Here is a 23,124-nt window from a genome sequence, read left to right on the forward strand (position 1 = left end):
TGACACCCATGCTCAAGGCTTGTTTGTTTTTGATGCTTTTCTCTGGACTCCTATCTTATTGATACCTTTTTGGAAGTGAGGTCTCCAGAGGTGGACCCAGTAGTTAAAATGAGGTCTAACTACACATACATATGGGGGGTCAGGAACTCCTTCTTCCTGCTGGTGATCCAATACAATAATACAATCCTAAAATCCTTATTCTAACATAAAATATCTTCATCATCTTGATTGCCCTTTGTGTAGTCACAGCTCTGAGGTTTTCCATGCCATAACTGACGATTATGATTTAAAAATCCTTTGTGTGCTCTGTGAAGATCACAAATGGTGCCTTCTTCCAGTGCTTTATCTTGGATACAGTGAAGCTAATTCTTTTCAGTCTTACTGCTCCTAGCATGCACTTAACTCTTCAGAACATCCCTTATTTTTATTTACTGAGCAGAACGATGCTTAGAAAAGCTCCTTGCTCAGCTTGATCATACATAGGATAACTACCTGTTTGGAGTTTCAGATACTTGCTGACAATGTTGTTAATATGAAGGAGAGTATAATTCTGGTAGTGTTTCCTGAAAAAATGTCCACCTAAATCATACTGCATTCAGTGGCTAAATAACTACAAGGTGCAATGACTGAAGGGTAACTCTACTTTTGTGAATAAAAAAAAGGCAAATAACAAAAAAATAATATAGTGTATACAATTGAGACACAAGTCATATTGTGATTAAATTTTATTAAAAATTACCTTTCCTTTTCAATTGGCAGTAGCTGTAATTGTCTGAAAATGCAGAATGGCTCCCTGGAGGTGTACTGTACACAGAATGTGTACAGAACACCCCCTCCACCAGAAACATAATTTCCTGCTTGTGTGATTGGCTCACTGATTTTCCCAGAAGTCTGCACTAAGGCCCCTTTTTCACTTGTGCGACCTGAAAGTCACGCGACTTTGATGCGACTTGAAACAATGCCTGTGTAATCTTGAGGTCTATGGATCAAAGTCGGACCAAAGCAGTGCAGGGACTACTTTGAAGTCACACAGATATGAACGATACTCATTGGAAATAATGGGGTATGACTTGCCATGCGATTTTGCAGTCCCAAGTCGCACAAGTGTGAAAGGGGCATAAGATACAAGTCAAAGAGATACCCCCAATAGGAAATCACGTCTAAAAGAATGCAGACCCTGCAATTTTCCTCATTAGTGCCCTGCAGGTGCAGCAGCTGATTGATAATTATGCAGCTACGCGCATTAGACTCACTCAGCAACACACAGTGATTTCTTCAGAATAACTAAAAGGTAAGAATCTGTAACAAACTTTGTTACAATTCCTGCAATGTACATAGATCACCCAGAGAGGAATGTTTTTTTTCTCAACAAAAGTGGAGTTACACTTTAAGCAAATAGTAGTAAACCATGACATTCATATTTTAGTATGCTTTAATTAGTAAAATTAGTAAAATATGAAGTCTGAGTGTTTGTGCTCTAATAAAAGTTACACTCTGGCTCAAACTGAAAATTAATTACAGTGATCACTAATTTGGTATTTCAGCAAGGTCTTGCTATACTGCACTGATTCCGTCTAATCTGGTAATCTTAGAACCCCTACTTAACAGGTAGGAAAGAAATTGCCAAACCCACTAACCATAGGTGTGCGCAACCTATTGCATTAGGATGTGCACCCCAAAGCTGAAACACACATGCAGCCTCAGTTGCACGGGGCAGTGAATGAATGGGAAGTGCTGTGTGCTCAGTGGATTCCTGTTCATTCACAAAATTAAGCATAGTAAACACATTTTACTATGCTTCAGTTATGATTGAACACGGTGAGCGAGTGTGCTCATTGTGTTCATTTAAAAAGGAAGGGGCTGGTAAATTACATATTTACTAGCCCCTTCCCCCGATCTCGATTTTGATATATCCCCCACAGCAGCTGGAGGGAGAGGAGAGGAGGAATGCCAACAGCACTGTGAGGCCAACACAGGGGGAAATCAGCAGCACTGTGAGGCCAATACTGGGGGAAACCCGGGCAGTAGGGGGAATCGGCACTGCAAGTAGTGATTAGGGTGTGCCCAGGTACACCTGGCACACCCCCTGCGCACGCCTATGCCACTGACTGTATGTTCCCTGCTGTTTCACACATACAGAAGGCATAATGTGAAACTTTACTCAAAAAGGTGTTTTTCAGACAGCAATAAGAATCAAACCTCCACTGGAAGTCTCAGTGTGACCGATAATAATTATTTATTGCATAATAGATAATGCAGAGAGAGGAAGTTAAAATTCACAGCTTTATAGCATTAGTGAGTGACTCATGGACTGATTTCACTTGTTGCCTGGAATTTACAAATCCTATAGATAGAAGCTGCATTAAAGCCAAAATCCGGGCTTTGTGCTTTCTTCCTCCAAAGTTTTCTTTCAGGTCCCCCCAAGTAATCCTTCATGCTGTTTTGTTTTTGTGTGGCGTATCCTCTGAGCGCGTGGGTGCGCACAAAACGTGTCGTGAGGGGCCTATATGCTGATGTCACGCTACCGCCTCCAGTTTCTCGGAACGACGGCCATCTTTGTAAATCTGACCAGCTTGCTGTTTGTTTTTATAAATGCATTTATCAATGCTGCAGCGTTTTAATACAATTGTTATATTATAAAACTTGGCAATAAAATACTACACTATATATTACTTTTTGGTCTCAGTGTGGTGAGCTTTTTTTTACACAGCTCTTTAATGTTTTAAGAGGAAGTTTATGTTACAAACAAGAGGAAGCCTGGGGGATTGCCTGCTAAGGAGATCTAATTGAGGCATTTATACTACATTTCTTTGGTGAGTGCATAAATGGTATAGGCTTAATATCCGTGGATACTTCATGGCACATGGTGGAATATACCGTTTTTATATTTTACATGTGTGAGCAATATTTAACTCCAGTGAGTGCATAGTGGAACAAAGTCCCGGCACCAGTGGCGGCTGGTGCTTGATAATTCGGGGCGGGGGCAATAGAAAAAAAAAATTTATATATATATATATATATATATATATATAGATATATATATATATATATATATATATACAGTATATATATATATATATATATATCTATATATATATATATACATATTTATATAAGTGCTACACCCGTGTTTACTATATATATATTTTTTATACTTACCTCTTTCTGATGTTTTATGGCCTGTCACATGAAGCACGTGTCCACTTCTTACTTGAGCTTTTCCTGGAAGGGAGAGGTCTTGGGGGATGCAAAGAACAGTGCTGACATGAGGACTTTAGTATAGCTCTCTGCATCAATATACTGTAGGGCGCAGTGCCCAAGGAGCAGACTATAACCTGCATTTAAAGTCTTTCCTTAGGCGAAGTTTACACCATGTGCATCTGCAATTTTATGCATTTTTCATGCATTTACGATAATGCCCCTATTAAAATCTATAGAGCTAAAAATGCACCAAAAGAAGTGCCTACACCTTTCCCCAAGTTGTATGCAAGTATGTTGCATAGGTGTGAATGGGTCCATAGACAATACAGGGACCTTTGCCATGCTTTTTCACGCAGCAGCCGAAGCGCACCACATGGAACAAGTGTGAACAGGGACTAAAGGCTGGTACACACATGCCAAAAGTTGGCCGGTAAATGGCCAACGTTTGGTACATACTGTATATACTACTGTCTGTTCAGCAGAAGCCAGTTGTTAGACCAGCTTTTGTTGAATGGTCTTGCTGGTAAAACCAGCATTTGATCAGAGCTTGGAGCCAATGGCTGAAAGTGCAGAGCAGTGTAATCTGGCTGGGGAAATCCCCCTGACAGAACACAATAGCACAGTGGGAGAGATCTCTGCATCACACATCATTGTGTTGATGTGGGGATCTGTCAGGGTTTTAAATTGAATGTGTATACCCAGCTTTAGTTTTTGGAGTTGGGAGTTGGGTGATTCTGGGCATCATCCAACCTGGAAGATTGAGGACATCTTGTGGCTGAAAAGGGGTACTTTGGGGGCACCATCAAATTGAGAGTGAGTATTGCAACCTGAACTGCACCTGGGAAACATTTAAAATGTAAAAAATAGCTCAGAGTTGGGCTTTAGCCTAGGTTCACATTGCAGCAATTTGGCATGCGATTTGACATGTCAAATCGCATGTCAAATAGGCGGCTATTGCCGACAATGGCACCATCCGAATTGGTGGCACTCCGACTTTGCGGCGCCGCACTGATTCCCAAAATTAGTTTCTGTACTACTTTTGGTGACTTCGGGGTGTGATTTGTATAGACATCTGTGCAACAACCCGCACAGATGTCTCTGAAATCTCCCCCAAAGTCGTACTGACATGCGGGTATGAAATTGTGTGAATTCAGCTGACAATGTGAACCTGGGCTTAATGATAAGAAGATCTTGTCACAGATTGTCTTTTGATGTTGTTTCACTTTTGGTGGGAATAAATAGTGACATTATGTATAGGTCGTTTTTCATTTAAGCCCATCTCTGAGCAGAATCCTGCAAATTCCTCCATACCTCTCATCCACCCCACTTTAAATTTAATTCAACTCCTTTTACTCTGATTCCACTACCATGTGATCCTCTTTGACTTCAGATTTAAAGTCTTACAAAATCAAAATAAAAAATGGAATACTGTATTTTTAATATTTTTTAAATATTGAATGTTGCATTTAAATATTTTGTATTTGTAACTAGTGGTTTGAGATTTTAGCTGCTTTTTGCATGTTTTACAGCTCTCTTTATCCCCTTTGAAGTAACACCTGTTTAAAAGCTCATTTTAAAAAGTACAAACACAACTGCAAAGTCTTACAGTTTGTTTTCTTTATAAAGCAGCCAGTCTGAGTAGAAAAGCCTGTGTCATGCAAGCATGCTATGGAAGGGGACTTTTGCTCTCTGTGTGGAAACAGTGGTCTCTCTGCAGAGGTCTGGCACACCCCTTCTTAGTCAGCCCTATAACTCAGCAATCTGCAGAGCTCACTCACTCTGTTGATTGGAGAGCTGTATCTCAAACTCAGCAGGCGATGTATCAGACCTCTGCAGGGAGACCAAGGCTTTCACGCAGAGAGCAGGAGTCCTTTTCTATAGCATGTGAGCAGGGGGCAGGCTTTACAACTCTGGACTTTACACACCTTTTCTTTTATGCATCAGTAAGGCATTTAGCTGTTTTAAACTAAAAGTATTTTTTTGGCTTTAAAAATAAATAGAAATGCATTTTTATTGGCTAGAATGTGGAAAAGTTGGACCTTTCATCTAGTTTATATTTTTGCCATCTGTGTCCCTACTGGATAGATTCAACCCTCTATGCCCTGGTGACCATCGTCACAGGGACCAATGGTAATGTCTAGTCTATCTGTATGTATAAACCAATTAGAGTAATTTGAGCGCTTGCTCATATGACCAGATGTGCGTAGACACACAATATCCTACTCTAAGCCAAAATCAGGCAACTGTCATAGTTCTTCTTATGCCGCGTACACACGGGCGGACTTTTCAACCGAACTGGTCCGACGGACCGAATCCGGTGGACCATCCGACCGCGTGTGGGCTTCATCGGACCTGCAGCAGACTTTTTTGGTCAAAAACTGACTGGCTTTAGATTTGGAACATGTTTCAAATTTGTCCGACGGACTCGAGTCCGGTCAAAAAATCTGCTCGTCTGTATGCTAGTCCGATGGACGAAAACCCACGCTACGGCAGCTATTGGCTACTGGCTATCAACTTCCTTATGTTAGTCCGGTTGTACGTCATCACGTACGAATCCGTCGGACTTTGGTGTGATCGTGTGTAGGCAAGTCCATTTGTTCAAAAGTCCATCGGAAGTCCGTCAAAAGTCCGTCGAAAGTCCGTTGGAAAGTCCGTCGGACCAGTCCAGTCGAAAAGTCCGCCCGTGTGTACGCGGCATTGGGCTGTGTGTTTTTTTGCCGCCTGTCAACTGCCTCCCCCCCTTAGGCCCCTTTCACACGTGCGGATAGAATTCAGCTTTTAGCTGCGGATAGATCAAGTCATCTACCGTCGCTAAACTCACACAATGCTTTCCTATTCACACACTGCATTTAGCAACGGTTTCATTACATGGGGTTTGGTGCGGTTAGAAAAAATAAATTTGACTGCGTCCAGGACCGATTTATTGCAGCTCTCTGCGCATAACTGCAGGTAATCGCAGTGCACTATTTCTCCTGCAGATAGCAGCGGCACTAAGGAAAGAAAAACAACAGGAAACACATCAGAAATGACAAGAATGTTTCAACGCAGCTAAATGCAGCAGCATGTAAACGCAACTAATTGCAAGTGAACGCTGTGCCTGGAGTCTTGGAATTTCAAAATAACAAAACATGCTTTTAACAGCGGCAGAACAGCCGCCTGTGTGAGAGGGGCTTTAAGCTGCAGTAGACAAAAGAGGGAGGTGTTTACATGCTGTGGTAGCGATGCTTAGGTTCACGCCTGGAGAAAAGTGTACTCGACATGTAGCGATCAGCAGGCGACAAGTCTGCTGCACTCTAAACACTCAAACAAATGGGGAAGCACTGCAATTGCCCTGCAACCTCCTGCAACGTTCCTATGACGACGTTTTTCTAAGACGAAACGTACGTCGGAAGGTTGACGCGCTGATGTCATCGCTGTGTGTCTCGTCTCGGATGGGTGTTCGCTGGCCGGCCGGCTGCTGTTATTATAATCCATGCTTTTATATTCTGCTATCTACATAAGTACAATACTTTATTTAATAAACTGTTCAAACATATTGATTTGCGCTATGGAGAGCCGTGTTTTTATTCTTTTTGGGTCCTCCCTGCTCTATACTGATCTTTCGGATGGAGCTACCCTGATGTGCTTGGCTGCCTGGTTATTCTAGTCATCCTCTCTCCATACTGTTGATCCTAATAGGACGCCACTACGATCGTGTGCCTCATTATATATAAGCTGTTTCCCAGCTTTTTGCTGGTAAGCATTCAATTTATCTGGTGGTGGATTTTTTCTCACGAGGTGCTACTGGAAGGATTTGCCCACTTCATTGCATTTTATGGGACTTTTTTTTTTAAATTCACTTTTGGACTTTATTATTTTATTGATTCAATATTTTTTATACACAGTTATGTTTGTGTTTTTTCTTATATTATTTATGTGATCCTTCAGTAATCCATACACAATTTGGTCATAGCGCGGTTCCTACCCACCCACGATGCTTAGGTTCACGCCTGGAGAAAAGTGTACCCGACCTGTAGCGATCAGCGGGCGACAAGCCTGCTGCACTCTAAACACTCAAACAAATGGGGAAGCACTGCAATTGCCCTGCAACCTCCTGCAACGCACGCAGTTCTGGCGTAATTGTTGCCTTTTGGGGTTAAAACAGATGGTGAGGAAGAGTCACGTTGCTTCCTCACCACCTGTCAGTAACTTCTGAAGTGTGATCCGAATGTAGATCAGGCTTCAGAGGAAAGGGAGATCTACCCTTATGCCGTGTACACACGACTGGACTTTTCGACAGCAAAGGCCCGACGGAACGAATATGCCGGACAATTCGATCGTGTGTGGGCTTCATCGGACCTTTACTGTTGAAAAATCAGACGGACTTTAGAAATAGAACATGTTTCAAATCTTTCCGACGGACTCAAGTCTGGTCGAAAAATCAGTTCGTCTGTATGCTAGTCCGACGGACGAACAACGACGCAAGGGCAGCTATTGGCTACTGGCTATGAGCTTCCTTATTCTAGTCCGGTCGTATGTCATCACGTTCGAATCAGTTGGACTTTGGTGTGATCGTGTGTAGGCAAGTCCGTTGCGTTGGAACTCCGTCGAAAGTCCATCAAAAAGTCCTTCGGAGTTCAGTCCGTCAAAAGTCCGCTCCTGTGTACACGGCATTACAGTTCATTGCTTATATTCAGAATGTGGTTTTCTTACACGCTTCTGTTTTCTTTTCTTTTTTTCTTTTTTTTTTTTTACAATATTATATTAGCACCAAATGTTTTATTTTACTTTTCTGCATTCCAAGATTTTACTTGATTTTGCAGCAGCTGCTTGGCTACTAGGCTTACTGCTGATCTGTATTGCCAAAACCTTCTCCAGCTGGTTCCCACACTGTGTTCTATTCAGATTATAGAAGAAAGCGCTTGCCACAGCCTAAGTGCCTAACATTTCACTTGTACATGTAAGGTACAGATTAAGTGCAATATACTGCTCTTTTTTCCTAACATTTCTCTCCAGACAATTATATTCAATGCTCTAGATGCTAATGGAAATCAATGTATGCACAGAAAGCAACTGTTAACTATGTAGCCCTATTGTACGTTCCAGCTGAGTGATGTCTCTCACTTTCATTCACTGAGAAAAATGCAAGACGTTCTGTAAATGCACCCATACCAAATCCCAAAGTTCACTGTGCAAGTTGGGCAGCTGCTTGCGCAGACCCCCAATCACTGTAGTAAAAGTGACTACTACAGTGATTTCCAGCTTCCACAAGGATCCCACAGGTATGAAAAATCAGACCTCAAATGTAGCTTTAAGCTGGCCATACACCAGTAGAATTTCCTTTGAAAATTTCTGTTTTTCAGGAACATTCATTCGATTTTCTAATGGTTAGTGGGTCAATTTGTTGTTTGTTTTTGATCATAGGGATGAGAAAATTTGAAGTAGCAGGATGGAAAATTTTTCTTGAACAAGCAAAATTCTAATGTCGCGTACACACGAGCGGACTTGCCAATGGGCTAAACTCCGTCAGCATTTCCGACGGAAAGATTTAGAACATGTTCTATATCTGAGTCCGGAAATGCAGACAGAAAAAGTCAGATGGGGCATACACACGGTCGGAATGTCTGACCAAAAGCTCCCATCTGACTTTTTCTGTCGGGAAGTCCGGCCGTGTGTACGCGGCATTAGGCTGGCCATAGGTGGATAATTTTTTTAATGAATTTCACGATCCACGCAATTGTGGTGGATAGGAGAATCCTCCCCGCTGAGACATTGGGGGTTATTTAAGAAAGACAAATCCACTTTGTACTACAAGTGCAAACTACAAGTGCAAAGTGCACCTGAAATTGCACTTAAAGTGCACTTGGAAGTGCAGTTGCTGTAGACCCGAGGGGGACATGCAAGGAAAATAAAAAACAGCATTTTAGCTTGCACATGATTGGATGATAAAATCAGCAGACCTTCCCCTCATTTCAGATCTACCCTTCAGATTTACAAGGACTGCACTTCCAAGTGCACTTTCAGTGCAATTTCAAAGTGCAAAGTGGATTTGCCTTTTGTAAAAAAAAAAACCCATTGCATTTGTACACTGATTAGTGTCTATGGCCCATTCGCTGACACCGCTGATTGAGCAAAAGTTCTAACAAGCTCATTCGAAAAAAATCAATTATTAGAATGACTTATGTCAGGCAGGAGTGGCCAAATATGGATTGTAAAATTGTGATGAAACTTGTTTAACCTCCCTGGCGGTATGATTATTTCAGATTTTTGGTGCTGAAAGTGGTACAATTATTTTGCATGGAAATTTGGCGTTTTATATTGTAGGCCTGTAATTCTTAGGACTAACACACTTAAATCTGTCCAAATCAGAGTCTAGTAGACATCCTGGGTATGATAAAGTTTAAAACACTAAATCATAAATTATAATATAATAAATAGCTATAAATAATTATAAGAAATAATAATATAACAATAATAAAAATCATTCAATAATGTAATCAAATCAAAAACACTGAAATTTGCTCAGTTGCAGAATTGTCACTGTCATTACTTTTCAGTGTTTGATGACGGATTTCCCCACAAATCACTATCGCTCAATTCTGTGAGTGATTCTAATTTATTATCGCTGTTTTCTAGCTGGTCTAAACCTGCTTTTGATGTAAAGGGACGGTTTTGGTTGCTATGGACAATCTCCATTTTCCAGGCAAAAAGAACATTTTTTATAATATAAAACTGCATGCAGGGCACTGGAGAAACCACTAGGGATAAAAGGGAAATTGATACAGTAATGTAATCTGTAAGATTACAGTGTACTGTAGGTATAGTGTGTGTTTTACTTGGCGCCGTTTTCTGTCCCCATGCATCACAACACTCGCATAGAATGGAGCCCGGGCGCTGTGATAGATCGAGCGCAGGACGGCTCGCTCACACTGCGGGGAGACATCGCAGGATGTTGGGGACAAGGTAAGTAAGCTCTTCCTGGTTCCTGCGATGCGATCCCGAGTCTGGCTCGGGGTTACCGCTTTTGGTACTGAAAATCCACCCCGAGCCAGACTCGGGAAAACCACCAGGGAGGTTAATGCATCCGGGATTCCACTGAATTAAAGGTCTGAACAAATGTTAAGGCCTTTCAAACAAAATTAGATGACTAAGGGCCAGTTCACATCATGAATTGCACAGAAATGCACTATGGGTTCCTATGCGATTCACATGCATTACGAATGCAGTGTGATTTCAGCCCATTCATTTGAAAGGGCTGAAATCTTGCCAGATTGCACCAAAAGTAATACATGCGCTACTTTAAAAAGCGCATGGCAACTCAGTTGCATGGTACCGCTCTACCATGCAACCCAGTGCAGGCAAACTCACTGCATTTGCAACCTGCAAAGTTAACACTGACACCTGCTGCAGATCGCAAGTGCAGTGTGTTTTGAAGATGGTGTGGGATACAGATATAGAACGTTGGTTTAATGAAGGCAGGAAAAAATGTTCTGATCAATGATTTATCAGAATTTCTGTATGAATGAAACTAAACCATTTTTGGCCAGCTTTATAATGTATACATTACTATAAATCCATTTTTTTAATATCAGTCTGCCCTTAGACGTTGGCCAATGACCCACTTCCCATTGTGATTGTCCATAATACCAACTGTGATCTAGACCTGAAACAAAGCAGCTGTCCAAATCTTGTATCCAAAAATATGTACAGGTTTACATGATGTTGAAAAAAAATTATGTAATAAGATTTCAGAAACACTGTATCAAAAATGTTGAATGCCTTGTAGACATAGGCGTGCTCAGGGGGTGTGCCAGGTGTGACTGGGCACACCCTAATCACTATATGTGGTGCCGATTCCCCCTACTGCCCAGGCCTCCCCCCATGTTGTCTACCTGCCCAACAGTGCTGTTGGCTTCCCTCCTCTCTTCTCCCTTCGGCTCCTGCAAGGGATGTTTCAGGATGGAGAGCGGGGGGAAGGGCTAGCAAATGTGTAATTTACTGGTGTCTTCCTTTTTCTAAATGAACACACTCACTGTGTTGCTTCGGTTTGTGAATGAACAGGAAGCCACTCAGCACAGAACACTTCCCATTCATTCACTGTCCTGTGCAGCTGAGGTTGCAGAGAAAGACATGTGTGTTTGGGCTTTGGGGTACACACCCTAATGCAATAGGCTGCTCGCACCTATGCTTGTAGATATGGATACAGGTAACAGTCATTGCTGTGTCATAACATTACTTTTACTTCCATCCATTGTTACATAAGCTGACCACAATGCAGCCAGGGAAGGCTGAAGCTAATACAATGCTTTACAGTAAAACCTTGGTTTAAGAGTAACCTGGTTTGAGAGCGTTTTGCAACACAAGCAAAATGTTTAAAAAAATTTTGACTTGGGGGGCAGGAGGCGGAGCCTAGCAGAGCAGACATGCATTGTTAGAGCTCCACACCGCTGAGGAGAGAAGAGAAGGACAAAGCGGAGCCTGCAGGCTCAAAAGGTATCCATTTGAACCTTTTTGCCCCAGGGAACAAACTGTGAAAGTTTGGGCAGGAAATATGGTACTGGGAGGAAACCGTGGCAGAAATAAAAATCACCTCACAAAGAGCTCACAGGCACTCACTGCAGCTGAAGCAGCTCCAGTCACCTCACAAGATACAGCATCAGGGCGCTCTCACAGACAGAAAATGTCACAGCAAGACTCTCCATTTGAGTCAGATACAGAACAAATCCTCTCACAAACTTCTCCACAAGCCTCCTCAGTATCCCCAGTAATATTATTACAATTTGAAAAGATGCTTCATAAGGCTTTAAAACAAACCTCAGACCAAATAACAAAAAGCCTAACCAAAGAAATAAGAGAGCTGGGAAACCGCACCGCAGCCTTAGAAATAAAAATGGATGAAATTGAAATTACAACCCAAGAAAATATAACAGAAGTGGAACAATTAAAAAAAGAGAATTTAATACTTCAAACTAAGCTCGAAGATTACGAAAATAGAGCCAGACGTTCAAACTTGCGCATAAGGGGAATACCTGAAACTGTGACAGACCTGCAATCTACTATTACTGCTCTATTACAAGAACTAAAGCCAGATATCCCTATTGAATGTTTAGAACTGGACAGAGTACACAGAGCCCTCACAGCCAAAAAGAAAGATGGACCCCCACGTGATATAATCACAAAATGTCATTATTACAGAACGAAAGAACAAATACTAATTGCTGCAAGAGAAAAAAAGGAACTTGATTTTCAAGGACACAATTATCAAATTTTTGCTGACCTATCCCAACTTACTATTACTAAAAGACGATCCATGAAACCCCAACTAATGGAACTGCAACGCCACAACATTATGTATCAATGGGACTTCCCCTTTTCAGTCAGATTTAACTACCAAGGTACAATTTACAGAAGCAGATCAGCAGATGAACTACAACAAACCCTTTTAAAATTAAATCTGACAGAACCCACAAGCAGCAACACTCCCGCACGCAGAAGAATGGCGTCATCTTCACCTTCAGGCAGCACCCAGAAAATTTCAGAACAAAATGGGAATCATCATTCTCACAAAAGAGGCCGTTATGCCACATCATCCATGGACCAAGAAGATTCAATGGACTGACATCCTAATTCCTGATATCTCTTCATTTATTATACTAAGAGATGGTTCTCTATAAAAAAACCTGTATTTATAACTGAATGTAACTGCATTCTGATAGTCACACACTGTGTGGGATCATGTTACATTCCAGTTATATTTCTTATTACTTCTGATTCATATAGCCTTAGAATATATAAGTGAAATAAGGAAATTCTTGTTCAGTTATATATTATCAGGTAATAACAATAGATTTATTACTTTTTAGGACAAATATGTTCAATAATCCAGAAGTAATGGAAGCTTTTTCTTTCTTTTCTTAAAACAAATATATTATTACCTAACTAGTTCCTAGAATTATGTTTTTGTTTATTCTAATCTGAAGCAATACAACCTCAATTTTATGAGATAACATATCTAAACAGTTACATATGAATAAAATATGTAATTGTTTACTCTAAAAGGGTTAAAATCCCAAAATAATTCAAACTATCTTCATCAATACCAATGTTATTAACAGTACCTTTCTAACTGAATTATTTAGCCTAGGGCAAGACTAACCATATACAACCACCCTGGAATAAATAATTTCAACAAAAACTATATTCTGCACTCCAATTAATGAAACATCATTTTGATGTCTTTTGACATAGCACTTCTCTCCTGTAAGCGGAAGATCCATGTACCCCCATTAGCCCTCCTCATTCTCCCAACCATATTATGTGGGAGTGTGACGAAGGCACTTATTCCCCTGAGAGAGATATTTATTCTCTTTCACGGGTAAATTGTGATTACTTGCAGAAAATAATTTATGCAATGTATCATCTAATCTCATATGTTTTTTGTTTACTCTTTACTCCAGAATTCACTGGTTTCTTTTCTATCTATTCATCTCTTCAGTCCACACAGGTTGATCTGCGCAGTCAGCTCTGCATAACAAAAAGTAAGTCAAAACTATTTGATCTATTGCCATGGCACCACTGAATATACTTTCCCTGAATGTTCAGGGAATAAATGTCCCTCAAAAAAGGACCAAAGCCTTCCGTACTTTCCATAACAAGAAGGCTCACATAGTATGCCTCCAAGAAACACACTTCACCAAAGATTCTACTCCAAAATATATTTCTCCTTTTTATCAACAAATTTACACGGCTTCTGCCTGTACCAAGCAAAGGGGAACTCTAATTGCATTTCACCGATCCACACCATTCACCTTATCATCAGAAATTAAAGACCCAGAAGGTAGATACCTGATACTCATGGGTTATATAATGGATACAGCAATCACGGTGATTTCCTACTACGCTCCTAACAAACAACCTACACCATTCCTCTCACATATATTACAAGTGATTAATACACACAAAATAGGAACAGTGATAATGTGTGGGGATTCGAACCAGGTCCTCCTCCCATTTCTAGATAAATCACCTTTTACACCATCCAAAATAACCTCTAGATTACCTTTTTCTCAACTTCTTTCCAAATACAATCTGGTAGATTCATGGAGAGAAAGTAACCCAATGAAAAAGAAATTCACTTATTTCTCGCACCCTCATCAAACCTTCACCAGAATAGATCATATTTTTCTAACAATAGGAATGATACCAGAAATTATTGCATCAGATATAATTCCGATTCCGTGGTCTGACCATAATGCAGTATACACTACTATAGCCTCAGCCATACCAAAAGCGCATGACCCAACGTGGTACTTACCGGACATAATGCTCAAACACCCACTACATCAGATGGCCATTGAACAAGCTTTAAAGGAATACATATCAATTAATAACACAACAGACATCTCCCCAATAACACTGTGGGAAGCTCATAAGCCTGTCTTGCGTGGTACAATACAAAGACAAATGGCACTATTTAAACGGGAACGCAAAAATCTAGCAAAAAAACTAGAACTCAATTTTAATGCAGCCTACATATCATTTCAAGATAATCCATCTCAGAGTACAAAATCTCATCTGGAAAAATCTAGATTGGAATACGATCTATTTCTCACTGAGTCAGTTGATAAATCCCTCAAACGCTCCAAACACAATTTCTACATGAATACAAACAAATCAGGTACATATTTGGCTCGGGCATTAAATTCAACTAACAAATCTTTCAAACCAATACGTTTGAAATTATCAAAAAATGTTTATACTTGTAATCCAGTTAAAATAGTCCATAAATTTCGCTCACATCTCGCAACTTTATACAAGACAAACAATGAATTTAATCCTACAGAAGCTGAATCCTTCTTCTCAAAAATAACCTTACCTGAGTTATCTCAGAATCAAAAAAGCAGTTTGGATGAGCCTATAACTATAGATGAAGTTGCTAACGCCATAAAAGACCTAAAACTTAACAAAAGACCAGGCCCAGACGGCTACTCGGCTTTATACTATAAAACATTCTCAGAAATACTCTCTCCCATTCTCACTGAAACTTTTAACAAACTTCTAGATGGACATTCTTTTCGGCAAGAAACACTAATGGCAATTGTTTGTATGATCCCAAAACCTCTTTCTGATGATACTTCCTGTGAGAATTATCGGCCTATCTCTCTGTTAAACCTCGATATTAAATTATTAGCAAAAATAATAGCAAAACGCCTCAATAGCATTATAGGAAAATTAATACATAGAGATCAAGTAGGCTTCATGCCAAATAGACAGGCAGGCGATAATATACGCAGGGCAGTGTTATTGGCACATATTGCTAAAAAACGGAAAATCCCTTTATGTTTTCTATCTCTCGATATTAAGAGGGCATTTGACACAGTATCCTGGCAATATATGCAATATTCATTACAAAAATGGGGTTTTGGACCCCACTTTTTAACATGGATCGAAGCATTATATAATAAACCCAAAGCCTATATAAAATATGCTGGATACAAATCTGAAGCCTTTAATATCGAAAGAGGTACCCGACAGGGTTGCCCATTATCTCCCTTATTATTTGCCCTTATACTCGAACCCATGGCCCAATACATCAGAACAAACCAAACTATAACTGGCATTGAAGTAGGAGGTATTACACACAAATTATGTATATTTGCAGACGATATATTACTTTTTCTATCATCACCACAGGTCTCTGGTCCTAACTTAATACCAGCTCTTGATGGGTTTTCAGCCCTATCCGGCCTTATGATTAATCCTAAGAAATGCCTAGTGCTTAATATTTCACTCACAAACATGGAATTGATCCCGGCTAGGGCTGCACTCCCATTCACATGGGCAGAAAAATCAATCCCATATCTTGGAATTCATTTAACAGCATCTCATTCTGACTTATTCTCAACCAATTATCCTCCAGTATTAAGACAGATCACAAATCTAATAAAACAATGGTCCCAACTTCCTTTATCCTGGATAGGGAAGATTAATGCAATCAAAATGACTATTCTACCCAAATTGCTTTATCTATTCAGAGTCCTCCCTATTCCAATTCCTTCCTATTTTTTGAGAATAGTACAAAAAAGAGCAACTTCGTTTATATGGGGCTCTTCTAAACCACGTATACCTATACACACACTACATCTTCCCAAAAATAAAGGAGGCCTGGGATACCCTAATTTTACTAACTACTACAGAGCAGCACATTTGGCCAGTCTGTCCAAATACCATGCAAAACAGGAAATCCCATTATGGGTATTTATAGAGGCTTCAGAAAATGACCCTCTATTAATATCAAATTTATTATGGCTTGATCCTAAAGACCGCTTTAAAATTCATAATCCCATAACCAAACACTTCTTATCTCTCTGGGATAAACTAAAAACCAAATATCAGTTACAATCTCCACACAATCCTCTCCTTTCTTTTATCAGAAATCCGGCCTTTTATCCGGCATGGATCTACCCAAATTCTTTTAAAGCTTGGACAACATCAGGCATTCAGACACTAAATGACTTCATAGCATCTAAATCATTCCTTTCATTCCCATCGCTTAGAGAAAAATATGATCTACCAAACTCTGAGATATTTAGATACCTCCAAATCAAAAATTTCTATACACCATTCCTAAAGGGGGATACACCATTATCCCAATTATCCATTTTTGAATCAATCTGTACAAAAGATCCATTTGCTAAAGGTACAATTTCATCACTTTATAATCAATTATATGGAGTAGCAAATCTTAATAGACCCTCTTACGTTCAGAGGTGGGAGGAGGACCTGGGACGAACTTTAGAAGACACGGACTGGTCTAATATATGGCTCACATCTAAGTCATCTTCACCCAACATCTTAGCACTGGAGACAAATTATAAAGTCCTAACTCGCTGGTACCTTGTACCCGCTAGAGTGGCAAAATATTCACCTAATACCTCAACTCTTTGTTTTCGAGGATGCCCAGAAATAGGCACATATTTACACATATGGTGGACGTGCCCAGTAATCCAAACCTTCTGGAAGGAAGTCTTCGTGATTGCATCTAAAATATTTTAAAAAATAATACAACCAGATCCATATTTAACTTTACTTAATCTAAAACCGGAATGGTTAACACTCTCTCAATTCAAACTTATGATCCAACTAATAACGGCTGCAAAACAAACAGTGGCCAAGGCATGGAAATCTCCTACATTGGTACTAGCAGAAACAATTCACAGAATGAATAATACAATGTCCCATGCTAAGATGGTAGCCATCGATCAAAATCAAATTCCAAAATTTGAAAAACTTTGGCATCCTTGGATAAAACAACAGTTCCTGTCAAATTTCAATGACTCTGTCCTGTTGCCATGGTAACAAATTAAATGACTTACAGAGACAACCATTCTAAGGCTTCAAAGAGAACTAAAAAGAATAATAAACTGACGAGCGGGACAACCTTGTGGACCATACCTCTACCTTTCAACCCTTTTTCTTCTTTCTCTTTCCTTTTCTCCACCTTACGATTAAAGCTCATTATCAGAATTTATTTGACCTATATACACTCTACTTGTAAACAATATGTATAGTAGGTATAAATCATTTAAATACCTACAAAAGTAACTAAGGAAATGATATATATGTTTAATTTAGGTTTACATGAACCCAATGTTTAATATTTGAAATTTCATGATATTTATCTATATAAACCCTACTGTAAAACAATGAGCTTACTTCATAGATCCTTGTAAACTTACTTTATGTATCTTTATGTATCTTTATAACATTGTATACTCAATAAACTTCTTTTGACAAGGAAAAAAAAAAAAAAAAAATTTTGACTTGATATACAAGTGATGTCTTGATATACAAGAAGCGTCATGTCACAACTGAGTATAAAAGAGAGGTGCCTATAAGTGTAGCAATACAGATACATTTAATGAAGGTACAACATTTAGCAACATATTGCTACACTTAGAGGTGCCTCTCTTCTTATTAATACTTTGTAGCTCCTGCTGGATTTTGCTTGTAATCCTCTTGTGGAGGCTTCCATTTGTGGATGGACGTTTTATGGTTGAACAACCTGAACACATTGCTATAATCTTTTTATATGGACTATAAACTGAAGGACCTATGAATAAATGGTTGTGGAAGGAATCATTTGAGTTTCCATTATTTCTTATGGGGAAATTTGTTTTGATATACAAATGCTTTGCATTACAAGCATATTTCTGGAACGAATTACGCTCGCAATCCAAGGTTTTACTGTATTAGTTCCAGCATGCATATGTACAATGTGTACAATATCTACATATGTACAATGTAATCTATTTACACACCAAAAACAGCTGCACTTTACATAATCAAATCATTGTTCTACAAAAGTTACCAACAACAATTCAAGCTAACACTATCTACACCTGCAACCTGTGGAACACGTGACTCCGAGCCTAGCCAAGGGGGAACTGCGCTGTCTGAACAATGGAAATACAGAAATCACTAGATATCAGTAGACAGCCTGGGAGAGATGGCAGCTAGACAGAGATATTTAATCCAAGAGCTGCACCTCTACAGAATTATGAAAGTGACAAGAAGAGGCTTATCAGGTAACTATAGCCAGCTGACAGGCAGAGGAGATAAGAGGTTTACCATCATGCCAGTCTGAAGCAAAGCAATCTCAGCAAACACTGCAGAGAAAGATAATTGCATTGTAGTGACAATGTTTAGCATATATGTGAGCGAATGGCAATTTACGCCTGACTTTATTATGGGAACTTCAAATTACTTTGATGAAAATGCTTTTTGGCTTTCTGCGACAGATAAAAGATAATTAAGTTAAAAACACCTCTGGAGACCAACTTAGAAATGGTGCTGCAGCTGGAGTAACAGTGCTAGAGTTGAATGCCCAAATACAATAGAAGACCATCTGGAAATGGGACAGAAAATGTACAGGTGCAGTGCACAAATGGGAAAATCACCTGTTCTTATATATTGCATACTACAGGTATATATAGATATGGCTTTAGGTAGTGGAAATGCATACAGGCACATACTGTAGATGGGATAACTAAGTCTGATCCTATATAGAAAGGAATAGGGATAACTAAGTCTGATCCTATATAAAGGGAATCAATATAGGTACATAAAAGGGATAACTAAGTCTGATCCTATATAAAGGGAATAGATACAGGCACATAGAAGGGATAATTCAGCCTGATCCTGTATAGCAGGTATAGATACAGGTACAAAGAATGCATAACTAAGATTGATCCTATATAGAGGGAATAGATGAAGGGAAAATAGAAGGGACAGATACCAGGACATAGAAGGCATAACTAGCTTTGTTCCTATATAAAAGGAGTAGATAAAGGTACATATAAATACATAGAGGGGATAGATAATGTTGTTTTTATATATAAAGGGTACGAGATAAATAACTTTGGTGGTATATAGTGGGAATATACAGTATAAAGGGTATGGGATAAACAACTTTGTTCTTATAGTGGAAATATATAAAGGGTATGGGATAAATAATTTGGTGTTATATAGTGAAAATAGATATGGATACATTGATAGGATAGATAACTTTTCTCATACATAGCGGAATAGATAGAAGGCATAGATAACTTTAGTCTTATATAGTACTAATAGATACAGGTGTAAAAAGGTGTAATTAACATTGTTTTTAGAGGGAATATATACAATTACCTGTATCTTATAGTGGGACTAAATACAGGTAGATAACTTTTAGTCTTATACAGAGGGAATAGATACAGGAACATAAAAGAGATACCTGTAGATAACCTTGTTCTTATATAGTGAGAATACAGGTATTGTACATATATTGGATAAATAACATTATTCTCATTTAGTGGGACAGATATGGGACAGTACAGTAGGAATTGATAGAGGTACTGGAACATGAAATGTGATATACCACCTTGTTCTTACATAGTGGGAATATATACAGGTAGATGGAATAGATAACTTTGGTCCTTTAGAGTTGGAACAGATCCAGGTACATAAAAGAGATAACTATAGTAGTAGGCACAGATATAGGACAATAAATGGGATAGATAAGATTGGTCTTTAGTAGGGATATATAGTACCTAGATGAAATTACTAACCTTTGGTCTTATATAGCAAAAACAGATATAGGACAGTAGATGGGTTAGATATCTTTGGTCATTTACAGTAGGAATAGATGTTGGCTCATAGAAGGGATAACTTTGGACTAGTGGGAGTGAATACAGGTGACTATCCAGCACTGAGCCTGTTTGGTGCTCAGAGGAAAGTTACTGCCTGGCAGTGACCATAGACTTTGCAGACATATGTAAGGTTATATAAACACAGATGATACAGTTTTATATAAGGATGCAACATATACACAATTGTATATAAGAATAAATCATTTACACCGAGTTATATATAGCCTTATAGAAGATCACTGCACTGCCTATACTTGATATTGGACATTTGTAGTAGAGACCTATAAATCCATCCATCCTGGGCACACATAGCAATCAGAAGACATGGGGGTTACTCAGGCATACACAAAGCGATTTTTCAGGGACAGGAGCACATTATAACATTTAAAGGGATATAGACCTTATCCAGTACTTGTCATTGTCAGAAGGAAATAGTGATGACATCCAGAGGATGGCCATACAGATGTATAATACATGGTCATTGATCACATAGTATAATGACACATCCAGGACTTGTATAGATGCCCCTAGTCATATATCTATAGGTAGAACGTCAGAGATTCCATATAGATGGTGGGAGGGGGGATGGCATTGCCCAGTCTTGTGCAGGAGACACAGAACTTAGTCTGATTTTATATAATTGATAAACGTAATCTTGATTAATCTCCGCAATGATCAAACAAATGCATGATGGAAACATTTCATTTCATATGATTGTTGGATGTCCCCGATCACTGCACACAGACATGCAACCCCCTCGCACGATCACCGCACTGACAGCAGATCTGCAAGGAATGATTCTCCAGCAGGTCGGACAATGATTGCCATAGACATGAGCTATTTCTGTCTTCACAATCAGCCTTTGTATGATTAGCTGTTGGTTACCTCCATTGTTCGGTAAATAGTTGCTGAACCTTAGATAATCGAGGTATGTATGGGCACCCTTAGATCTTACCGAACACACCTGAGACCTCTGTGCTACGATCGGATACAGATCTTCCATGCAGATGCAATGGGAGCCATGCAGAGTACTTACACGAAGACCCCGAAGAGCAGCGCTCGGATGCCGAGCTCCTCCAGCAGTGCCCGCATCATTCCCCCGCATCAGATCCGCAGCGATCAACAGGGGGGAACTCTCCACTGACAGATCGATCTCACTCAGCGATCACCGGCTCCCCACTGACAGATCGATCTCACTCAGCGCTCACAGGTCCTCCACTGACAGATGGATCCCAGTATCGGGGCAGCTCTCTACTACTAGATCCTACACAGCGATCACCGGGGAACCCCCCCCCCCCAACTGGCAGATCGATCCCGATCAGATCCTCACCCTAGAAGTGCACACATGCTTTATGGGGATCCGGCAGACAGCTGGGATCTCCCTACAGAGAAGAGTTCAGTGTTAGAGCTACAGCCTGCCAGCCCCTGCACACAGCGCCACGGTATAGGTTGGCGTGCCTGAGCTCAGGATATTGGGAGACTACACACAGGTGGTGAGATCAGCACACAATGCCAGGATTCCCCCACCGACAGAGCTCAGGATCTCCCCATTCTACAATCCCTCCTCCTCCTCCTCCTCCTCACTCACAGTCACTCTTCTGTGCTAATGGAATGATCACATGCTGGAAGACTTCTATTGCATTTCTCTCTGTTCATTAGACTTGGCTGAGAGGTTATCTCATGGATGGCAGCTCCATTTCACTGGCTGCCAGAGGTAAACTGTCAGATGATGGCAGCAATGTGGGCACAGTGACAGCATGGCCATTCATGAACATGGGCAGCAGCAACTGACAGGCAACTGTGGGAGCCTTGCCATGACATTCTGTAATCATCACACCCTATGGGACTGACAATCACAATGTTTTATTATTTCTGAAATACATACCTGGAGCAAGCAGAAAAGCAGCCAGAGAAAGCCAGAATTCCAGGTCAGTGATTTCCAGTATTAAAGAAAAGCTGATGACAGCCAGGCAACTAGCATTTCCAGAGGTCAGCAAGAGCAGCCTATATACACTCACTGGCCACTTTATTAGGTACACCTGTTCAGTTGCTTGGTAACACAACAGGGGCTACCCGTCCATTAAGGGTGCACGGGCGCCGCCCCCTTTATCAACGCCACCACCTATATGATTAATAGATAAATTCATGCATAGCATGAATCTATCCACGCCCACCGCGGCCACTCCCTATTCATGCGTCCAGGTCCTTTCAGGACACCGGAAGCATGAATTACAGCAGAGGGGGTGTTCTTTTGAAACAAGAGCCATAGACTCCAATAGGCTTCAAAATAGGGTGGACTCGTCGCACAGAGCATTGTGCTCGGAGCCCACCCAGGTGTGTTAGAAAAGCAAATGGACACTGAATTGCCTCTCCGCCAATCAGGAAACGCAGGTCTGGTGCCCCGTTTCCCGATTGGCTGAAAGGTCAGGCGATCGTATTGGAAGCCACCGTGATCCACACCACAGGAGGAGGAAGAAAGTTGCCGGACACGCTGCCCGCCCGCTTCCTAGATGGGGTAAGTGTTGAGCTTTGATGTCCCAACTGTCCTGGGGGGGGGAGGAAATTGTCAACCAACCGGGCGGGGGGTGGCTGTTTGCCTTCCCCCCAAAAAGAAAAAAACACCAGATTCTCCCACAGGTATGGTATATGTATACTTACATTGGTCCAATCAGCTGACCCCTCTCGCCTACCATGATATGTTCATATTTCATAGAAAAGCACAGAGACTCAGAGATGACATCACAGGGTCTAAACA

At 40.3% G+C, this 23,124-nt stretch overlaps 1 protein-coding gene across 1 annotated transcript in view; it reads right to left on the reverse strand.

The window, feature by feature from the left end:
* Positions 1-21,990, reverse strand: part of PLPP4 (phospholipid phosphatase 4) — a 361,311-nt gene extending 339,321 nt beyond the window's left edge. Inside the window, exon 1 of the mRNA XM_073596234.1 lies at positions 21,406-21,990. Coding sequence (XP_073452335.1) covers positions 21,406-21,464 — 59 coding nt within the window. The 5' untranslated portion in view covers positions 21,465-21,990. The remainder of the gene's footprint in view (positions 1-21,405) is intronic.
* Between the last annotated feature and the right edge of the window lie 1,134 nt (positions 21,991-23,124).

This window comes from Aquarana catesbeiana, linkage group LG08, assembly GCF_042186555.1.
Source record: "Aquarana catesbeiana isolate 2022-GZ linkage group LG08, ASM4218655v1, whole genome shotgun sequence".
NCBI lineage: Eukaryota > Metazoa > Chordata > Amphibia > Anura > Ranidae > Aquarana > Aquarana catesbeiana.